This window comes from Aquila chrysaetos, chromosome 1 (assembly GCF_900496995.4).
Source record: "Aquila chrysaetos chrysaetos chromosome 1, bAquChr1.4, whole genome shotgun sequence".
NCBI classification, from domain to species: domain Eukaryota; kingdom Metazoa; phylum Chordata; class Aves; order Accipitriformes; family Accipitridae; genus Aquila; species Aquila chrysaetos.
Window position 1 is genome coordinate 70,437,644 of NC_044004.1, and position 22,056 is coordinate 70,459,699.

Below are 22,056 nucleotides of genomic sequence, written 5' to 3' on the forward strand. Positions count from 1 at the left end.
GATTTGCCTTTTTTCCACAGACCATTGGTGTTACTTACCTTGTTATTTTCTAAGCTTGCGTTTCCATTTTTCCATATGTTCCATACATCCTGTGTTTTACTACAATTTTTGATAAGACATTCTTGAAGTATCACTTCCGTCTCTAAGAAAAAGCATCTCATTACAGGTTCTTGACATTCTTTCTGAAAAAAATGAAGTTGTAATAGTTTTACGATTAAAAAGGAATAAGTGAATGTAAGATATAATTTACCACGAAGTAGCTGATTTTTATTTACCGGCTATCTCTTCTTACTAGTCAAATACTTTTAAATATCTGCAAAGATTGGCTGTGACAGCTAGCAACATAAAGGCCAGCCAATTTGCTAAAATGAGGTGAAACAGTGTCTTAGTGAAGAACATAGGAAAATAATTAATTAGGATAGAAATTTGGGATATAATTAGACATAGTGGCATTAAAATAGTCTTATTCTTAGTAGTTCTAGCACTTTCATTCAGAGATCTGAATTCAGAATAGGTAGGGGACAAGAGAAAGTAGATATTACCTGTATTTCACAAATTAAAGAAAAAGAAGCAGAGGTACTAATTTCTCCATCAAGTCAACAATAAAGCCAAGAATAAGTCCTAGGTTGTCTGACTTTCATATCAGACTGTCCCACTTCAATAAAATCCTGCTGACATTACGAGGTATTAAATCAGCCATTAAAATGGATTAACCTCTCTGGCTCAGTTCAGTTAAGAGAATATGTGTGTGGATGTGGACGTGCGTGTCTTGTGACCTTTTTTCCTGTCATGTACAAGGCTAACTGTACAGACACATCAGACTCTGTGCTTTCTCAGGCTTGCCAGATCCACTGAATACATCAACATTGCTGTATTCTGCATGCATGCTGAGACTATTCTGCACTGAGGTAGTCAGTCCATCGTTTCTAGGAAATCTTTCATTAACTCTTTATGTACAGGATTCATGTATCATCTGTGTTTGGCACAATCCTTGTGTGAATGTTTATGTTGTCAGGAAAGCAATGTCTCAGAAGCAGGCTACTACTGCAGCGATGAATCCAGCCAATTCCACCTGGGCTGTACCAAGATGACTGGTAGGAGTGGGGTATTGGCTGGATTCATTTTCTTGGTGGGATGCATGTGTCCCATGGAGTGCAGACTGAGGTCCACAGCAACAGATTATGAAAAAGTCTCTTCAGGAATGAATTTATGGAAACTGCATTTAAGATGATCATATTTTACATAAGTTTCTATGATTGTATTCAGAATTATATTGACAAATTAACATAATTCATCCCTTGCAGGATAAAATATAATCTGCAACTATTAGAAATCTAAATCCTTGAGAGTACCTAGGTATTTGCTGCTAAGCTAAGGAGTGGCAAAAGCAGAGAAATGCACAGGTAGATGCTGACAGTTACTCTCCATATTCCACTTCTCTGGTATTTTATTCCATTAAATAATGCATGGTGTTAAATAATTGTCTTTGGAAGTTTCTTTGACACTTTTTTCCTCCCTCAAATTACAAACAAATACCAACATTATTTTAGTAGTGTTTGCTTTGATAAGATCATTTTGGATCATCTGTTTTAATTTATTAATTTTAATAGCAGGTGATTCAATAAAATTAATACCTGCTTACATAATTTATCATAGGTACTTTAACTAACAGAACTGTTCCTTCCAAGGCAAATTATTTGATTTGAAACTTTTCTCAAATTAGACCAAGGCTGCCTTAGGAGAAAGTTGCTAGTAAAGAAATGAAGCTACCATATTAGACCAGTTGTGGTCAAATTTTAAGTTTACTTACACCCTCATCTGTGTTTGCAGTATATAAACTGACATCAATGTCCTAAAAGAAAACAAGAGTTAGAATTATGAACATTAACTAACAGATTTAGAGATAATAAAGCTAACTCTGCAAGACATGGATTAGCTCCAAGTTGAAAGGCCCAATCCCTCCAGGTACTGGGAGCCAGCAAGACAGGGGATCTTAAAGTCACTTAGTAACCCGCAGGATGGGCTTCACTATGAGGAGGACTCATCAGAATCGAGTCCCACCATACTTCCTCCGAAGGACCTAACTCCCAAGCCCACTGCCCCTTTTCTTAGGAAAAGTGAGAAAGAAAATAATGTTTAGTTCTAGAGTCCGCAGTATTTGGTCAATTCTAATTCCCTTTAACCTTCTATTGCTTTGCTTCCACCCATGAAACGGCATTATACCAACACCATCCTTTTTCCTGCTCCCTGTCACTGACACTTCTTAGCTGAGTACAGTGCTAAATATTTAATTATGTCTGCTCCTATGATTATATGAAATGCTGACTTTTTCATGAACTTACTTTGGATGTCTTGATCTGCTCCAAATCTTTCAGAACTTCCGCCCACTTGCAATGACCTGCTGCTGTCTTTGGTACATAAGCACTAGAACAGAAGAAAACCAGTGACCATTAGGCTAAACAGCAGGTATACATAAGGTTTATGCTGAAAAAAGTCAGAGATTATTAAGATACTATAGATACATTGTTTGTATGTATATATACATATGGTAAATGTGTGGGGCAAGTATATTTGACAAATCATAAAATCATATAGATACATAAAAACTGTGTCTCAGAGTCACACACTGTATAAACAGATAATGTGTTTTTTAAAAAAGACGGTTTTATAGCATGTAATGGCAAGAGAAAGGTTCAACTACTTAATGTAAAATAGCCAAAATTCTTTCGAAGTATACAAAAAAATCACCAATTTCAAAGTCTCTTATACTGAAATTTTCTACCCGCCCCCGCTACTGTGGATTTTCTACCTTAAGCCCTGTAGAAATATTATTTGTCATGTTAGATGTAATTTTTTGCGTACAGGAAATCTTCCTCCTGCTACAGATAAGATTTTGCTCAAAGTGAACCACTAAAGGGTAGAAGGAGGATTTCCTTCTCCTTGAAAGATTTTTGGAATGTGAATTGTGGTTTTAATGTGTCCCTACTTGGATCTTTAATTTTGATGCCTTTCAGTGCTGCTGTACTATAAATAATATACAACAATGTAGGGAAAGACAGACCAGTTGTTTTGGGAAGTTGGTTTAAAACAAGCAGTTGTTAAACATTTAATCCTTAACCAAAGGCTTGAATATTACAAGATTTTTGGGAAAGGAAAAAGAGACGGGTTTATAACAAGAATCAGAAGACACTTGCCATGTTTTTGCCAGGGGGAGAGAGAGAGAGAGGGAGAAGAAATGTCAGACCTTAGCAAAGACTGAAGGGGCACAAGAAGAAAACAAGTGGGGCATGTAGACCCTAGAAGCAGGGCCAGTTTTCTAAGACAGGAAACTGGAGTGAGAATGGAAGGAGGCATCTCATAGGCATAATTCAGCATACATATTTAAAAATGCTCACATGTGGTAGTTTTTTCATTGCAAAGACATATGGCAATTGATGGAGGTCTTTAACTGCAACAATTCCAGCAATTTGAGGGTTATCAGAGAGATTAGGGCCAAGATGCATTCTTGACCAGACTGAGCATAGTCAAAGACAGGATAAAGTAAGGGACCATGGCTTACAAAGCAATGGGGAACTGCACATCACTGTCTAATTAACATTGACTTTGTAGTTACCATAGGAAGAAGATGATTAGTCCCATCTCATTCTTTAAAAGGCAAAAGAAATGGCTGTTCAGAAGAAGATACAGCTGATATTGCAGACAAATACTTTTCAGATGTGTTTTCTGAAAGACACAACCAAGACAATAGCTTGTCACAATCTGATTTCACACAATTTTGCTTTAGTACTGACTTAATTAACCAATTTGACAAGACATCCAATCAAGACAAGACTACCTGTTGTGTGTAGATTGAAAGACCAACTGATTTGTAGCTTGCAGAAATATATAATCACTTTACAAAACAGTTGGTGGAAAATCAGGTGCTGAAGACACACTGCCAAAATCCGAACTCATCCTAGGCTCCCTATTTATTTATCTGTTCATAATGCAGACTGCAATTTAATGCAGGGACAATATTAAAGAACTTTGTTTTGTTTTCCATCCTGGAGATCTTTCCCCTGGCTACCTTTTGCCACCCAAATTCTATGAATTACCTACACCTAAAACATTAACTACAATATTGTGATTGCATATATATGAAACTCTGCAGCAAATACATCAAATGCTATAGTTATATGTATAGTTCTTAAATATAATATTTAGATACAGTATATATTTATACTTCTTTACACAATGTACATCTAATAGTGGAAAGTGAGGCATTTAAGAACTCTGTCAGTGGAGTCTGGCAGCTGAAAATAAGGAGGAGGTGTGAGCTGTGCGTTGGCCATCAGCAAACGTTTCACTGTGCACAGCCTCAGAACCTTTGTTCCAAAGTCACAAGCCCTTTGATTTAAGCTGATACAGTTTCTTCATAGAGCTAGGTTAATTATCTGCAACTGTGCTTTTGATCCAAGGTTTTATTTCTTATTATATGTGCAACACTTTTATATTAACTGATTCAAACAATGTTTCTTTAGCAGTGGTTTATTTACATACTAAATTACAAGTGAATATTTAAAAATGGACCAGAGAACATAATAAAACAAGAGCTAGCACTGTGCAGTGGTAAAAATATCAAAATGGGAGATCTATCCATACATTGTCAGGTTTGCAGCTTACTTGCTGAAAGTCACCTTATTAAAGCACCTATTGGCAAAGCCAGAAGAGTAATACTTACATGTCACAGGGGACTTCTGAAGAGTATTTGTAACAAACATTTGTTACTCTCTTAAATAGAAAATGTTTTAAATATATTGCAATTATTTTGTTTCCAAAACCCACAGAAAGAGCTGAAATAGCATAATAATCTAATCACTACATAAGTTTCCACACTCAATAATGGAAAGCAGTGCCAGACCCTTTTATCACCTGTGTGTGTCCAAAACCTGTTAAATAAGAAGTATGTAAATGAATGATAAATAGATAATCTAAATTACAGTAAGGCTAGAGCACGTAATATCTCATCCATCTTCTGAACTATTTCAGTATGGAACATGCTGTGTTATTGTTACCCAAATTATGTCTAAAACCAAGGCTCAATCTGTTACTGTTTCCACAACAAATTGTCGTGGTTTAACCCCAGCCAGCAGCTAAGCACCACGCAGCTGCTCACTCACTTCCCCCCCCACCCAGTGGGATGGGGGAGAAAATTGGGAAAAAGAAGCAAAACCCATGGGTTGAGATAAGAACAGTTTAATAGAACAGAAAAGAAGAAACGAATAATGATAAGGATAACACTAATAAAATGACAACAGCAATAATGAAAGGATTGGAATGTACAAATGATGCGCAGTGCAATTGCTCACCACCCGCCGACTGACACCCAGCTAGTCCCTGAGCGGCGATTCCCCCCCCCGCCCCACTTCCCAGTTCCTATACTGGATGGGACGTCCCATGGTATGGAATACCCTGTTGGCCAGTTTGGGTCAGGTGCCCTGGCTGTGTCCTGTGCCAACTTCTTGTGCCCCTCCAGCTTTCTCGCTGGCTGGGCATGAGAAGCTGAAAAATCCTTGACATTAGTCTAAACACTACTTAGCAACAACTGAAAACATCAGTGTTATCAACATTCGTCCCATACTGAACTCAAAACATAGCACCGTACCAGCTACTAGGAAGACAGTTACCTCTATCCCAGCTGAAACTAGGACACAAATGCAAATTGAAAATATGTGAGTATTAAAACCAAAATATTAAGTATATATAAATATATATTTTCCAAACATACAAGAATGTAATGCAAAAGAAATATTAACTGCTTGGCTATGGTCAAAAGAGCTAAATCATTTTGTTATAATATGACAGAAAGGCTGTAACCTTTCCACAGTTAATATTGTTTGATCTCAAATTTGTCATGGTGTTGGTTTGGGGTTTTTTGTTGTGTTTTGTTGGTTTTTTTTTTAAATCTGCATACTAACTGTTTTGATTTGATTTGCCAATCCTTAAAAAATATCCTATTTTAGGTTTTGGCGCTTTTTTTATTTATTTAATTGAAGTTCAAAAGTAGCCTTATGGGGAAACTCGAAGTACATTTAGAGACATTTAAAATCTGATTTGTTGGATACAGCTGAAGAAAACATGTTTTAATCCCATGTTTAAATTTTTTAAAACTTGTTTTAACAAAATTACTTAAAATGTATCAGAAATATTTTACAATAGGTAAACATTTTGATCATTTTACAAGCCAGTTTCTATCAAACGAGAGGAGGTGGCTACAAATTAAAATATGAAAGACTTATGTTGGGTCCATAAGCACTTACCAGCTTTGTGTTTCATAATTAGTATTATGGGGCCTTAAAAAGCTGATTTGAGAGGGAGTTCCAGTCCAAATGCATTGTCAAATTTATGCTGTAGAACAAAGTGTTCAAGGTGAGGAAAATAATACATTATAGTACCTAATGAATAATGGGCAAGGGTTATCATTAGTTTGTCATTTGTTTCCTTTTTTTAATAATTGTTCACTGTGATGACAATGGAACACTGGGTTCTTAATAATTAACGTAGTTGTCTTGATTTTGGTTTTCTTAAATATGGTAGGTAACTGGTTTACCATAATGAAATAATCATTGCTAATTTAAAACAAAAGCTTAGTTTTTAGGAGTAATAGAGAACTTGTACTGATTGTAAAATATATAAAAAAATATACTACATGCATACTCTAAAGGGTATTCCATTTGTTTATAGAAAAAGAGCTTCTTAACATCAAGTAGATCACCTAACACATTCCTTTCAACAATTCAGGGCCATTTCCTACCTGAATTTCTTAATTATTTCATCCAAACTATTATTCAACAACATCAGGATTGTTACCTCACTTACATGCTTTGACAAATTATTCTCCTGCCTTGAACACACTTTGTTGTAATGTAAAATTTTCTTTGGCCAGTGTCACTTTTTCATTTCTTACTCTGTTTAATCATTGACCAATTCCGCTCTGTCTTCATTATGCCTCTGATACTTACCCTTGTTTTATGGAAGCTTGAACTTTGGACAAGGGAGCAGCTCATATTTAAATACATACCTATTTTTATCTGTAGCTTGTGTCCTGATAACCTGCCAACTCTAGGTTAAGGTAATATTAAATCCTTTGTAAGTGAATATATGTTATTCCAAAATGCAACTGAGAGTTATGATATACACAATAATCTGTTTGGAAAATGAATGCTGTCTTTTTTAATAATCGAGTTAAAATGAAGCACTTAAAAGAGCAGTTACCACTGAGTAAAATCTAAGCCAATCTCAGCCACAGTAGTACTGTTTTCTCTTTAAAGCAGCAAACATATATGCAAATGACAAAACTTTTCTTTAACAAGGCAGAAACAGTTGCTGATTTTGCTGTTTGGGCTGTCACAGAAATAATAATTTAGTCCAAAGAAAATATCCATAGCTCTACAATATTTAAGTTACAACATTAAGTTACATTAAGTTACAATATTTAAGTTACATAACTTACCAATGTTTTAGCTATTGCTGAACAGTGCTTGCAAGGCCACCTCTTTCTCTCACTCTGCTCTCCCCTACCACCACCAGTGAGTGAGCTGGCGGGAGGGGCACAAGAGGTTGAAAGGCAACATGGCCAGGAGAGCTTACCCAAACTGAGCAAACAGGTACATCATACCATATAACATCATACTCAGCATTAAAGGAGGGCGGGAGTTTTTCAAAGGTAACCATTCCTTGGAGACTAGCTGGGCATTGGTCTGCTGGTGGGAGGTGGCAAGTGATTGATTTTGCATTACTTGGGTTTTTTTTCTTTTTCTTTACTATTAAACTGTCTTTATCTCAATCCCTGAGTTTTTCTCACTTTTACTCTTCCAGTTCTCCCTCCTGGCTGGCTGGGGCGGGGAGTGAGCAAGCGACTGGGTGGCAGCTTAGCTGGCAGCCGGGGTCAACCCACTGCAACTATACAATGCAGTCTCTTGAAGACACTTGCCTCCATTTCTGTGATCTTCCTAGCAATCGTCATCTGCCTCGTTGTTCTTGAAAACAAGTGACCAGAAGCATACAACATACTGAGATCTCATGAAGGATTTAGAAACTGTTGCTAATATTTTCACGTTCCGTGGGAAGTAGGGAACTGGCTAGTGCCAGTGTTTTCTTCATGACTGTATCACACTGGCAGCTCATACTTCAGTAATATGTTCCCCTGCCAGAACTTTATGTCCAGTTCTTTCAGAATCCTGGAATGTCTCAAGAATCTTTCACTATTTGCACACCCCCCCCCCCCGCCCAACTCCCCCCAAAAAAATAAAGTCTAACCTGCTTAATTTTTGGTTACTCTCAATTTTTCCCTAACTTCTTGACCTCTAGCACACAGCTTTTTTCTTGATCAGTCCTCTCTCCCTTTGCCTTTGGGCTTTCTGGCTAGTCTTAGTGGTGCTGATGGGTGTCACTAGTCCTTCCATTCCTTACTCCTGTAAGCAAATCATCCTCCTCAGACATTCTCTCTTGTAACAACCTGTATTCCATTTTTGTTCATCCTTGGTTTCTTGGTTTCCCTTTTTTCTGTGTACGATGTTGTTTTTGCCCATTTCTCATCTTCATTCTCTAGTGCAATAGACCTCTTCTTGCACATTATTTATCCTATTTTAGTCAGTCTCTACTTCTGCCCTGTTCTACAGATATGTGTCCTCAACACTTTCTCTTTGACTTCTTGTGCAACAAAGGGCTGTAAATCTTCTCTTTTCTCTGTTACTGCTGCGAATTTCCCTCTAAAATCGTACCATCACCTCCAGCCCTCTCTAGTACTTGGATGTTTTATTGAGCAACATCTCAGGCATAAAGTGTTTTTTTCAGATCCATATTCAAGTACTGTCTACATCGTGCAGAGCTGAGCTCTGCACCCATTCATTTGCATTGTCTCTGGAATTCTCCTTCAGTGTCTCCTTTGCCACAATAATTATAGCCTCCTTTAGAGAACTCTGGCTCTTCCCCCAACCAAATCTCATCCTGTGGCTCTTGTTCTACTGGTTTTTGTTGGCTCCACTAATTAATTGTTCTGTCCTCTTGTGCTAGGGTAATCCCTTTTCAGGGGACAAAGTGCCAAGTAGTTGCACAACTAGAGTGCTGTGTCTATTTAAGGTTGTGTATTGTGCATAATATTTGAGCTCCTTCTCTATGCTCAGAAGCATAGAGAGCATTTTTAATGTCAGAATCTATGAGGTTAGGAAGAAAATCAGATGTTTTTCCTATTTGTATCCTAGTCTTGTAAAAAAGAAGCGTTTTGGGGGGGCGGGTTTAAGATTTTTTTTTTTTTCAGGAGAGAAGCCATGGAAAGTAAAAATTTCATAAACTAATGGAAGTGACTAAAAAAGGAATGGAGCCCATAAAGAAAGCAATACTTCTGAACTAGATAGATGTTTCAGTATTGAGCCCTTAAATAAGTAATTTTGAAATCAATTTTTCATGGATCATGAGTAAATTTTAGAGGAAAGACATGTTCTTAGTGCCTTGTTATGGAGTAAATGCTGGAAAACACTGCAACTCAAAGGAGCAGACTCACCGAAGGATCTCTCTGCTCTCTCATTCCTAAGTTCCTCTAGACAGTTTAAAGGGAACAAACAAACAAACAAACAAGAAAACCCCCTGAATATGAATTAGTGTCAGAATGTATTTATTCTGATAGGATAGAATTAAGAGATAAAAACAGAGCGCCACATTATTGTACTCTGAGACAATAAGATACTCCGTAGCAGATGCTACCTATAGGTGCAGCCCTTAGAACACATCTTGAGAGTAATTTCATTTGTGTGTTACCAATATCAACAGAAAGTAGTATTTTCCTATGAATGGACCTAGTACCAGGGACTTAAATCCTTTTCCAGTTTCTACAGCCTAGTCCCATCTATCGAAGAAACTTAGTTTACAGCTCTGCTAAGTTCTGTTCTGAACACCATTTGATGCAGCAACCATTAAAAAGTTGTGTCTTTGCTATCATGGTGCCTGAATCTGTTGTGTTTCCACAGCCATTTTGGTTCCTCTTCTCCCTTCCTACCCATCTTTGCATAGAAGCCTAGGAAACTAGCCCTCAAGCTCTACCAGGTGTTACCAGCAGCATTCCTTCTCAAGGTTTGAAGGCAAAGAGCAAGATTTCCACATTTCTGTCTAGCTTGTACTTACTGATCCAGAAAGGAAGTCAGTGGAATTACTGAGTGTTAAACTGAATCACAGGCTTGAATGCTTGTCTGGATGACAGCCAAAACATGCCTTAGATTGTTACGTCTTCAAGCCTTTATTTCACAAAGCTAAAGTGCTTTCTTAGAAGTTTTGTATTTAGCTAGTTAGGCAGGCTAAAGCCTTTTTGCAGCTGCCATTTTAAAACTGGGCATTCTTTAAATATTATTCCTATTTGATTACTTCCCTTTCACCCCCCTCCACCCAAGGGTTACTTTCCTTGTTTTTATTGTATAGTGGCAACTCTCCTGTGGAGTACTATCCTACCTAGCTTATTCTGCTTGTTATGTGAGTACTGTTGACCTTCAAAAGAGTATTCTCAGTAATCAGCATGGCAGGAAACTCTTCCACTTTAGTCACTTATGCTTTTATGTGTTCTTTGTTTGCTTAAATACTTGTTGATTTGCTTTTGACAGTCATCCAGTAGGACTTCCTTCTCCTATATGCTCTTGCTAATTGGCATTTATGCCAGAAAGTAAAGTTTGCAATGCCTGCTTGAAAATTTTGCCAAAAGGTCACAGAATCATTGCTATTCCACTCAATACCTTCAACATCAGAATTTGAAATGTAAGAAGTTAAATGTTTCTTTTGACCTTTTTTTTGCAAAACATGCTTGAGGCCGGGGCTCATACCTTATGAAGATGTGTCCTATACTTGGCTATAGGCCTGAGAGGAAGTTTTTCCTTGGTGCAGAGAATGATGTTACACCTTTCTAAAGAACCTTACAGTCACAGTAGCAGTGAAACCCAACAGAAGTGCTGCAGTATTTAGGGATAAATATTAACTAGTTGAATATGAATATTATAAATTAAGAGCTTTCCTTTTAGTCTGTCTGCTTTCACTGATTTGTCGGTCACAGTCTCAGAACAATGCATACTCCATGACCACAGGCCTCTTCCATTAAAAGTTCTGCTTGAAATAGGGGTGCCAGATCCCTTATTTACATGACTGAGAGACCAGGACATCAAACATGTTGCTTACTCCATAGGTTAGACTTACCCCTTGCCTGTCAATTCAGGATCCCTCTTAAGCATTTTTTTGCCAGCTGGCAAAGTCCAGCCAGAAAAGAAAGCTAATACATGCTTCTTTCTTTTTACATCCTTCCATGTAATGTCAGTCTTTTCAAGGTATCAATCACTTAGTAAATTATGAAAGATCCACTTAATGTTGTCCTGATACAAGCATATGTGACAATAATGCTAGGTTTGCTTGACAAACACTCTGATTGATAAATGGAGAAGCCCCAAGTTTTGGTAGTGGCAAAATTAATGAGCTGAGGAAGTACACAAAAAAAACCTCATTTTTAAGGCACAGATTGTTAGCTTTGACCATTTATCCCCAAATGACCCCCCTCAGGATGCAATATGCAATAATTAGTGAAAAGGCCTTTCAGAGTATACTCTCCCAGATTAGCAAGCAGTTGAATCACAGGAGATTTGAAATGTAAAGGACATTAATAAAACACACACAAAAAAAAGAGCCAGAACTAGTCAGCGCTGAAGTTTGTTTAGCAAAATGTGTCCTGATCTATATATGCTGTTAGGTGCTCCCTGTAAATATTATTTGTGATGTTTTTATGCCATGGCAACAAATATCCAACAGGGAACAAAAATACAATTGGGGACAAAATTTTTGTGTGTTTAGTAGTAGGATGATAACATCTAAAACCGTGCCAAACACAGAAACTTAAGCAGTAAAAAATATAAAGGATGTCATACTGATGCATAGAAGTTGGAAATCCTGAGACCATAAAATAGTTATCACAGGAGCAACTGCTGGACAACTAATATCTCAGTCTTAGCAAAATACTCAGCTCAGAGACTGTGAATAATATGATATGCTAATAGAGGTCTGTAACACACTTGTAATAGATAGAAGACTAAAAATAACAAATACAGTTCTCAAAACGGTAAAGTAAGGCAGTATTTTCAGAGCTTTTTAAAAAAAGGAAAACTGTAATCTGTGACCCTCTCTCACAGCGATAGTTTCACTGGAATTTACTGGATCCTGAAGTAAACAGGCAGGATGTAGTTTGAAATACTCAAAATAGAGTGCTTGTGTAGAGCTTCTTGTGCTTTTATTCTTCTTTAAAGCGCAGAATGAAATCCTAATGTGTGTCAATTGCCATAGCTTTCCTCAAACCAATGAAGTTGTTTCCATTTCCAGAGTTGTTTAGAATTTGACCAAAATGTTAACCTGGGAAAAACAGGTTTATTAAACAACCGAGGAAACCAGAACACAAACTTCCAAAAGAAAGATTGTAAACAGATCAACAGGCAGAAAAAAATTAGTATCAGGATTCAAAGAAAGAAGAACAAAATATCTCTACTATAGATTTGTTTCATATTTCTGCATAGGAAAGGCAAACAAATTTGGAAAGGAAATTATTTCTGCTTTATAGTATTCTAAATCACTTATAAATAACAATGCAGTAAGACTTACAGCAACTGAACAATCATCCTTAGTTTCTTGCCTTAGGTTACAAGAAAATTGATTATCGGAAAAGCTCTAGTGTGTGCTACAGAAGCCTCCCCCTTTCATGTAAATTTTGAATGTATTTTTGTAGAATGTAACAAATTATGAGATTGCACGCTGAACCACTTTTTCTATATGTATGCAAGTGGTGAGTGCAATACAGTAGTTGTCATTATTTGAGGTTTCTTCAGTTTGTATGGGTGATGGTTTTCCTTCATTTCCTGGCAGCCAAACCCAGAATGTATAGAGGAATGGAAGAGGTTGTGTGTGTGCTAACTAATGAGAGCTGAAGCAATACTAAATTATATTAAGCTGGTTTCTGTTACCGTAGGTCTTAAAAAAGAATAAATGGTGTCATAGTTCATAACAGTGCAGCACAGCACTCATCCAGAAAACTTCAGGTTTTCTTTCAGACAGGGTAAGATGAGTCTACTTGCGAGTACGTTCATTTAGACAAAAGTGTTTTTAAAAAGATTGAAAAAAGTACTTCACAAGGGATGTTAAAAGCAGTTGTATATAAAATAATTGGCAATACTGCAAAGCACAAATAAATCCCTGTGTGCCTCTATGTTATAAAGCTGTGTGGAACAATATTATTGAAAAGGAGTAAACTCTTGGATAAAATTACAGGTCTGCATTCTGGCATTGCTTACTTCATTGATTTAACATACAAGATGTTAAGCCAAAAGCAACTCACTTTGATGACAGTAATTAAGTGATAATAAATAAAAAAAAAAATCAATTAAAAAAAAATTAGTCTCATTTTCAAAACAGGCTGATGTCAGCAGCTCCCACTGAAATAAATGCCTGATTCAGCTGTAGGTAACTGGTTTAGTAAATGTGCCATATCTACCTTGTGGGAAGGCATAAGAGGAGGATAAGCTAAAGATAATATTTCCCCATAGTCTTTTTTTCAAGCAAGTTTTTTCATCACTTTGGAACAGTAAAGCTAAAAACTAGTTCTATGTCATTCTAAGTAAGGGCTGATACAGTGTTTTATCTGCCTCACAATCATAGTCTCTCTTTAAAAAAAAAATTATATAAATTACCAAAGATATTAATAACTGTGTGTCATACTGTTTGCCTGAACAATACTTGGTTTGCTGAAGGCAATATAGCCCTGCTGTCTTATATAGGCTTTTCTTTGCTCTCCCACCAGGACTGCTTACTACTTGCTTGCCACCAAAGGAAGGTATCTATTTGTCCTGAATGGAAGCACAAGATTGCAAACTAATTTACTTAGTTGTCTTTCTAAGAACAGCTAACGAAGTTTGGTTTTGGCAGATATTCACCCAAATGCCATGTAAGGTCCACAGGATTGGTAAAGGTAGAATCAAATTTAGAAGTCACCAAAAATATGGCCATTCACATACAGCCTGGCACCTTTTGGTCTTAAAGCCAAAATAGGCATCATGCATAGTGCACATAGAGACACGTGGCAGAATGCAACTGAAATGAAAGCAGTAAGGAAAATTCACGTGAATTATTACAGATGAGTCCCAAGCTGCCACCTGGCTTCTGAAACTTCCCTGACTAAATGTTTGAAGACCTTAAGACTTAGCTTTATACCAAAGTCTTAAGACTGCATTCTCTATGATTCAGGTTATTAATAATAAATCTCTGGGCATTTCAGTGTGGGACCTCAAGAGGCCAAGGAACCAGCTGACTCTGTCCATATAAGCATTCCTCTTTGGGTTCTTTTTGAAAACTTAACTGATAACATTGGGTGCCTATTTCCACATGGGAACAAAATCAGAACAAAATGAGGTTGTGTTACACCTATCTCAGGTCAGAATGAACACACCAGCACACTTCTTCTACTTCCAAAGATTACAGCAACTCCCAAACCAAAACCAGAGTTGTCATCAGTGCAAACACTTATTCTAAGGATCAAGATAGCGCAATAGGCTCTTTCACCAATGTTCCTGGTGCCCTCTCAATAAGACCTGCAAACTAGATAATCAGCATAGCAGAGAGTATGGCTGAAATGTGTATGCTGAAGAATTTTACACTTTCCTTCCCTAAACCCAGGAACTTCCATATGTCTAACTGAGCTCACTGATTTTTGCTCCAACTCTCTGCTTCAGAAGTTGAACTTCTGAACTACTGAATTAGACTCCTCCTCCTGAGAGCACACACCTAGAAGTTTTCAACACTCCTGCAAGAACAGGTCCAACAGCATTTCAGTCTCAGAAAACAAAACTTTCTTCTTAATTTTTTTCAAAATTTTACATCTGTTTGATTTTTTCCCAAGCGACTTATCCATTCCTGCCACTCTACAGTACCCCTGCCATATGCCACCTCAGAAAGTCTTTCCTCCAAATTGATTAGGTCAGATTTAATACTATTATTTGTTTTATACTTGGATATTTGAGCCTGCAAGTTGCTGTGTCTGCTCTTTTTCCACTGGGTTTTCTACCTTTCGCTTTCAGAGCCTGACATTACTGATCTTTGTCTTAGACCTGTATAGGCAGCCAGTAACAGTTTTGCATCAGAGTAGCCATGCAGGGGTTGTCTTGTTGAAAACCTGTTTTATATTAAAGCTTCTTTACACACCTTCTGTACACTCAAAGGCCTGCAGAAAATCCTGTTGTAAGAAGTATGTCACACATAATGACTCTTCATTAGCCCCTGCTGGTCTCCAGGTAGTATGTACCTTATGGGTAAGATGTAATAGGCAGATGAGAAAGGGTTGTAGTCCTTACAGGTTAAAAATTAGGTACGCGTCCCTGATATGAATTAGAAAAGCACACTGAATTTAGGAATAGCAGAGCTGACTGTAAGCAGAAGTCCTCTAGGCCTGATGTCTCCAACCCCAGCCAGTTGTGAATGCCAAGGGAAGACCATGCTGATACCACCCTGATATATCCTCCAATTTCCAGCAAAGGAGAATGCATATAAAGTTTGTCAGATTTGGGGCTAGTGATTTCAAGTTTATAAATTCTCTAGCCATTTTTTCCTGCTGTTTATCAGCATAGATAAATATTTGCTTTTTAATGGATTTTTTAGAATTTTATGTAGCAGTTTCTTCTAAGTAAATATTTTTTTCAGCTTATGTTTCAAATTTTGACAGGCAATGTTAAGTTCTAAACTTTATATATGATGGTAAGTAATTTAAAAATGCAAAATGTTACATAAATGAGGCCTCTTCATAATGTAATTTTCTAAAGAGTACTGCTTTTACAAACAGGTATAACCTAAGGGAACATATCTTGCATTTTTTAAGTCAGCTTCAGTTTTCTAAAAGTCACAATGTCACTACCTTGAGTAAACATACGTATTATTTTCAGACATTACAATGGAACAAATGCTGGTATTTACTCTTTTCCTGAGAACAAGTATTTCATTTCTTTGTGATTTCAATCTATTTATTTTTGTTTCAGTTCACCAGACACTATGAGAACATTTTCATCATTGGCAATAGCTATTTCAAAACTGAGCAACCTAGTTGAAAAAAGAGAAAACGAACTTTCTTCTCTCTTAGTTGCAAACTATGAATAAAAAAATGCATGGAAGGGCTATCATTTACTAATTCTAAATACCTGGGACAAAGTACCATACTTTCAAGATTACTTTTGGCACCAAGGCAGGCATGTACAGAATTCTTCAGAGCACATAGCAAAGTTGCATCCCATAGACCGAAGCTTGTGGTCAGCTGAGGGGATGATAAATATTAGTTTATTCTATTGGTTTCAGTAAGAGGGAGGCATTTATACTACTCAAATGCCTACCATATTTCTTCCAAAGATGCTTCCCTGTCATTCAGAAAATCTGAGGGATACTGAGCAAGAAGAATAACCTATTACTTTGAGAATGGTCCTTTTTTCTTCTGTATTAGAAATAGTTTAGCTACTCACATCTAACTCATACAAGACAAGATTCAAATATTCTTTGAGCGTGTTACTTCCATTCCCATTTCTTTGGAATGAAGACTGACAAAAGTTGTAAGCAAATTAAAGAACAAACTAGCAAGCAAAAAAGTCATCACTCACAATCTTATAGGATAAAAACATTGTAACAGTTAAGAATCTGAGTGTATAACTTTCCTGGTTTCGGCTGGGATAGAGTTAATTTTCTTTCTAGTAGCTGGTATAGTGTTATGTTTTGGATCTAGTCTGAGAATAATGTTGGTAACACACTGATGTTTTTAGTTGTTGCTAAGCAGTGTTTATAGTAAGTCAAGGATCTCAGGCCCAGTATATAAACTGGGGGGGGAGTTGGCCAGTGGGGGGCGCGGATCGCTGCTCAGGAACTAACTGAGCGTTGATGGGCATCGAGTGGAGCAATTGCATTGTGCATCACTTGTTTTGTATATTCCAATTCTTTTTTTTTCCCTTCCTTTCAGCCCTATTAAACTGTCTTTATCTCAAGCCACGAGTTTTGCTTTTTTTTTATTCTCTCTCCCATGCCACTGGGTGGGGGGACAGTGAGCGAGAGGCTGCATGGTGCTTAGCTGCCAGCTGGGGTTAAACCACGACAATAACTTGCAAAATTGCTTAAGAAATATGGCACCTTATGTTTTTTTCTGGTTAGAAATACTAAGTAGTACATTTAAAGTAATGGTTTCTTTCATTTGCAAAAATTTTTAGTGGTTATGTGAACTAGAGAAAATTACCCTTTCTTTAGAAGTATAAACAGAAATCAAAATTAAGATCCATGATTTAAATGAACAGGTTTTTGTTTGCTGGTATTTAAGTCAGGACAAAACAGGTGTCTTAAATTCCTTTGAGATAAATCAGTCTGTCCCAGTTCTTGAATGCTACCATACATTCAATATGGTATGAGCACTGAGCTGTTAGGAAAGGTATTGGCAAAAACCTTCAGATACTAGAAAGCACAGAGGATCAGTACTAGCCCTCCATCTTGCTGGATCACCTTATTGTTGAAAAGTCACTTTTACTAAGTGTAATACAGAGCTTGAGTTGGCCTTCTCGACATTTATATATCAGGTTGCTTTCAATACCATATCTTACTCAGTGGTAGTCAAATTATCTGTTAGTTTCTTGTTAAAAATTGTCACATAGGCACAGCATATAAATTTGCATTATTGTCAGGTCATTCATCTTTAGCTGGGTGAAAACTACTAGAAAACTACTTTGTCCTCACTATGACCCGTGTATCTTGAAATCACACGCAGTTCAAAATGAGACCTGAAATATTCATGTGTCATTTAAATTATGCAAAATAATCTACAGGCATGCATAAAATCTTATGAATCTGAGAGATATTTTCAGTTACATGAGGGCAGGAGATGAGTGGGGGTTTTGTCCTTCAAAAAAAAAAAAAAGGGAAGATAGAAGAAAGAAGGAATTGTTTCAAAAGTAGAACATGAGAAAATGTTTCACAAACATTCCCTTGGAAAAAGAAGTCCCATAGATACTTGAAGAGCGAATCTATCAGTAGTGTACATGCTCTAGACATTTCTATTGTATCACCATACATTTATAATATGTTCAGATACTGTTAGATAACCCCTAACTGAGAAAACAAATGTTAGTTGCATAGGGGTTTTTGAGTACAATGCACAAGTCACGTGTATTTGAGTGTGGAATAATAGAAAAGAGAGAGTAGGAAAGCCAGTAAAGCTGCTTGGATTATAGGTATCCAACTGCTGAAGACTGTTTTCTCAAAACTCAAGATAAATTTGAATACTAGAAAGGAGAGCTACACTTTATGTTCTGATCAGCTAGAGAGAGTGCAAATGGTAATAGCAGGTACCCATAGCAGAATTTTCAACTGGGTTTATGCCCATGGGGAATTCAGAGCCAGTGCATCATAGCTCTTCTCTAGGGTTTTCCTATATTCTCTCTAGCTCCCAGCTCCTTGCTTCTACCTGGTAAGGAAATGAAAGTAAACGGATTGATTTGAAACTACTGGCTCCTACAGGGAGAAATGATGGCATCAGCAAAAGGAATGTGTATAAAATCAATGTCTCTAGTGATGACCCAACTGTTTTCCATTCCCAAAGTATTTTTGACTAATCAAGGTAGGTGTCCATTCAGTTACAGAACAGATGTGGAAATCACATTCACACCAGAACATGGGGTAGGTTCAGTCTATGAAGATTACCTTCTAGCTCCTGGTGCTGTTTTCACATTTCTCAGCACCACTGAAGTCATGGTGCTGAACAAAACCTCTAGAAGGTCCCCTTCATCCTCAAGCTGGTAATCAGAAGTATTCTATACTAAATTACATGATAATGACTTACAGAGACAACATAGATGTTTCAAGAGTCCTCCACTTGAAACTGAGACAAGAATCATGTAAATACAGCAACTTGACATATGTTTTCCTTAGCAAATTTCTCTCAAACCAAGATGCTTTGTCCCACAGCTAAGCTCTGAAGCATCCTCTTATACAGAGCTCACTATTGAGAACAGTCCTCAATTCTCCTCTTTCTCCCTCTGGTCTTTGTCAGCTCCAGCTTGCACATCACTCTTCCTCCAACACATATGTATACGCTGTGTTTCTGGCTACAGGAATAAGCCAATTCCCCTCATAAATCAGGATTGCAAGGGCAGACTCTTATCACATCTCTCTCGTCGTTCAGGAGTACTAGACCCCAAAAACTTCATCACATCCTGAAAAACTTTACATTGAAAAATTCCAGCCTTTATTAAAGGCTGGGGGTATTTCTGAGATAAAGTTGTCAAGGGAATTGTCTCCCAAAAATCAGACCAAATTTAATATCTTCACTGTATTTTCTTCAAGTTTTACCATACAAATTAAATAAGTGTGTGATAAGCTTTTGTTTCAACTTTTACAGAAAATGAATGCTGGACTGACTTACTGAAGTCTTTTTTAATCTCAAAGTTAACCTACACAGAGTCTTCATAAAGGTACGTGTCTCTCTGAAATAGACTCTTTCTGTATGATATTGCTAACTCTTGTATATTTGAATTCTATTTTTAGAAAGGTTGAATGCAATAACATTTTAACCATGTAATTTAGCAGAAATAGAACCAAGCACTTTGCTTCATGCACCAATCAAAGCAGAATAGCTTAATGCATCTCTTTAATAATCTAAAGCCTTGCAGTTTTTATAGAGCTGTGAGATCCATTTAGATGTTTTCTAGCAATGCTTTGGGTCTGGTATAAATTTTCTTCAATAGTCATATTCTGACCTGATAACAGCATACCGTATATCAGAATCTCAGTAGTATATGAATGGTTTTGAAGATTTTTGGGAAAAAAAAAATTTGCCCATTCCTCCTAACCATCTCTGATGTGACGTGGCAGTTGTACATTTTTCTAAATTTCCTACCTGCTTTTAATTGTCCTCCATAGGTCTGCAGGAGCTAAGCAGAAGTGAGCAAAGCCAAGCACAGGAGAACAAAATCATTGGAAAAAAATACCGGGAAGCTTCAGCAGTTTTCCTGAAGCTGTGTTTGTTTACTTTAATTGTAATGATCTCGTAATGGTGTGAATTTCTCAATTCACAGCATATTCATATTCCTTTTGTTCTACAGTTGCAGAAGATAACTGATAAGCATTCAGTCAGAGGATTAACTCAGTTAAAGATACTTATTGAGTCATTTCCAAATTGTGGTTAAAATTTCACTAACAAAATTTCACTAATACACAGCCAACTCTGTGTGTCTGATTTTTGTCTTTTTTAAAGTAGAGTGAAGAGGAATTAATTTCAATAATTTTATATGCTACTTAGTTACTTGAATATCAGCGTGATTACTATCAGAAAAAGATAATAGCTTCGCTGAAAAAAACTGATTGTATTTGCCTCTGAACTAATTTTTTTAGAAAAAAAAAAAAGTGGATATCACCTGCATCTTTGAAAGACTGAACTTGTTTTGAGAACTCATACTTTATGTGTAATGCTATACTACTTTTTGTCTAATGGTAGCAACTGAAAACATCCACTAAGATGGAACCTAGTGTGATATACTCTAAACTATGTAAACCTGTAATTAAGGCTAATGTTTTCCAAAAGATATTACAAAACATCTCAACAAGTCAGACAAAATGCAAAAAGGAAGGAGTTGTAATGTCATTTTTTATTGCTGGAGAACTGAGACACAATAATATTGCTTTAATGGCCCCTGGTCAAGCATAGAATTTGTGGAGATTTCAGAAACTGAACTGAATTCTCCTGAATGCCAGTGTGGATTTTCAGGTGAACAAGCATCCTGCTCCTTAGAAATTACATTAGTTTCTCCTCTGGGTTTACACAGTGGAATTATTCTTGAGAGATTGGCTACTAAACCAAACACTTTGCAGTTAAAATCTCAGTGACACCTAGGCCAGGTTTCAATGGGCTTGAGACACTACACTGGTTTATTATGCAGTATCATAGTACTAATATCACAGACTAGAAGAGGCTTCTAGGGAGTCCAGTTCCTAGTTCCAAGACAAAACCAAATGCTGATCTCTCTCTCTCTTTTTTTTTTTTTTTTTTTTTTGAGAAAGAGCTCTTTGCCTAGTACCTAACACTTCTAGAGAAGATTCTTCAGTATTCTTGGGGAGCTATTTGTCTCATAACAAATATGACAACTGCGTATCACAGCTTAATGTCTTGTAGTAAGACCATGTGGACTCTTGCTTCTTAAAATGGAAAAGGATATGAAAAAGAAGATGAAAAACTTTCAAGGACATCTAACTTTTGCCTGTTGCCAGAATAATCATAAGAACCCCTTAAAGGGGAGCTGCTGGGCAGAATGGGTAAGTAAAAGATACCGCTGAATTTGGATTATGCCTGACCTTGCTACTGCTTGTATCAATTGTTTTCTGCTGACTAAACAAAAATTTAGTCCTAATTTATTTGGCCCTTTGAGGATTTTTTTTGTTGAAGACTGGTAGATAAAATGGCCAAACTTAAACTTACAGCCCAGAGAGTGTACTCTTTTCTCCTGCTTCTTTGTCTGCCATTGCTGCAGTCATCTCCTGTAATTTACAGAGCCTGTTGGCTACTTCACCTGATGCTCCCAGGTGGCAGTGTGAATGGGATTTGAGGAGCAGAGAAAAGGAAAAAACATCTGTTGGGGCTCACTAAATGTGAGGAAGATAATGTGGTATTTCCTGATATGAGATATAGGATTTGAGGCCGACAAACAGGCTATCCTGTGCGGTAGGGTCACCTGTTGACTATGCTAAGGAGGGGACATAATATTGAAAGCTGAGAAAAAGAGTCATGAGATATCTACAGTGGAAAAAAAACTCACATCTCAGATCTTCATGTTTGAAAAAAGAATGGTAGCTGGGAAGGGGAAGCACAAATTATTTCTAATTAATTAAGTAATTATATTAAGTGAAGTGAAAGGCACATTCTGCTGTAAGGCAAATAAAGACAGGAAGAAATTACTTAAGTCTAAAATGCCATAGCATACCTCTCAAATTACATTGACAAATCTATCC

At 36.9% G+C, this 22,056-nt stretch overlaps 1 protein-coding gene across 11 annotated transcripts in view; it reads right to left on the reverse strand.

The window, feature by feature from the left end:
* Positions 1-22,056, reverse strand: part of IL15 (interleukin 15) — an 87,783-nt gene that overhangs the window by 5,169 nt on the left and 60,558 nt on the right. For 9 of the 11 annotated variants that reach the window (XM_041123324.1, XM_041123323.1, XM_041123318.1 and 6 more), the window contains 4 exons: positions 3,614-3,723; positions 2,343-2,424; positions 1,811-1,852; positions 39-182 (listed from right to left, as the gene is read on the reverse strand). In XM_041123324.1, the coding sequence (XP_040979258.1) occupies positions 39-182; positions 1,811-1,852; positions 2,343-2,424; positions 3,614-3,723 (378 nt within the window). Of the gene's footprint in view, positions 1-38; positions 183-1,810; positions 1,853-2,342; positions 2,425-3,613; positions 3,724-6,299; positions 6,388-22,056 lie in introns of those variants that run through there. The other 2 variants (XM_041123331.1, XM_041123327.1) reach the window with 2 other exon arrangements.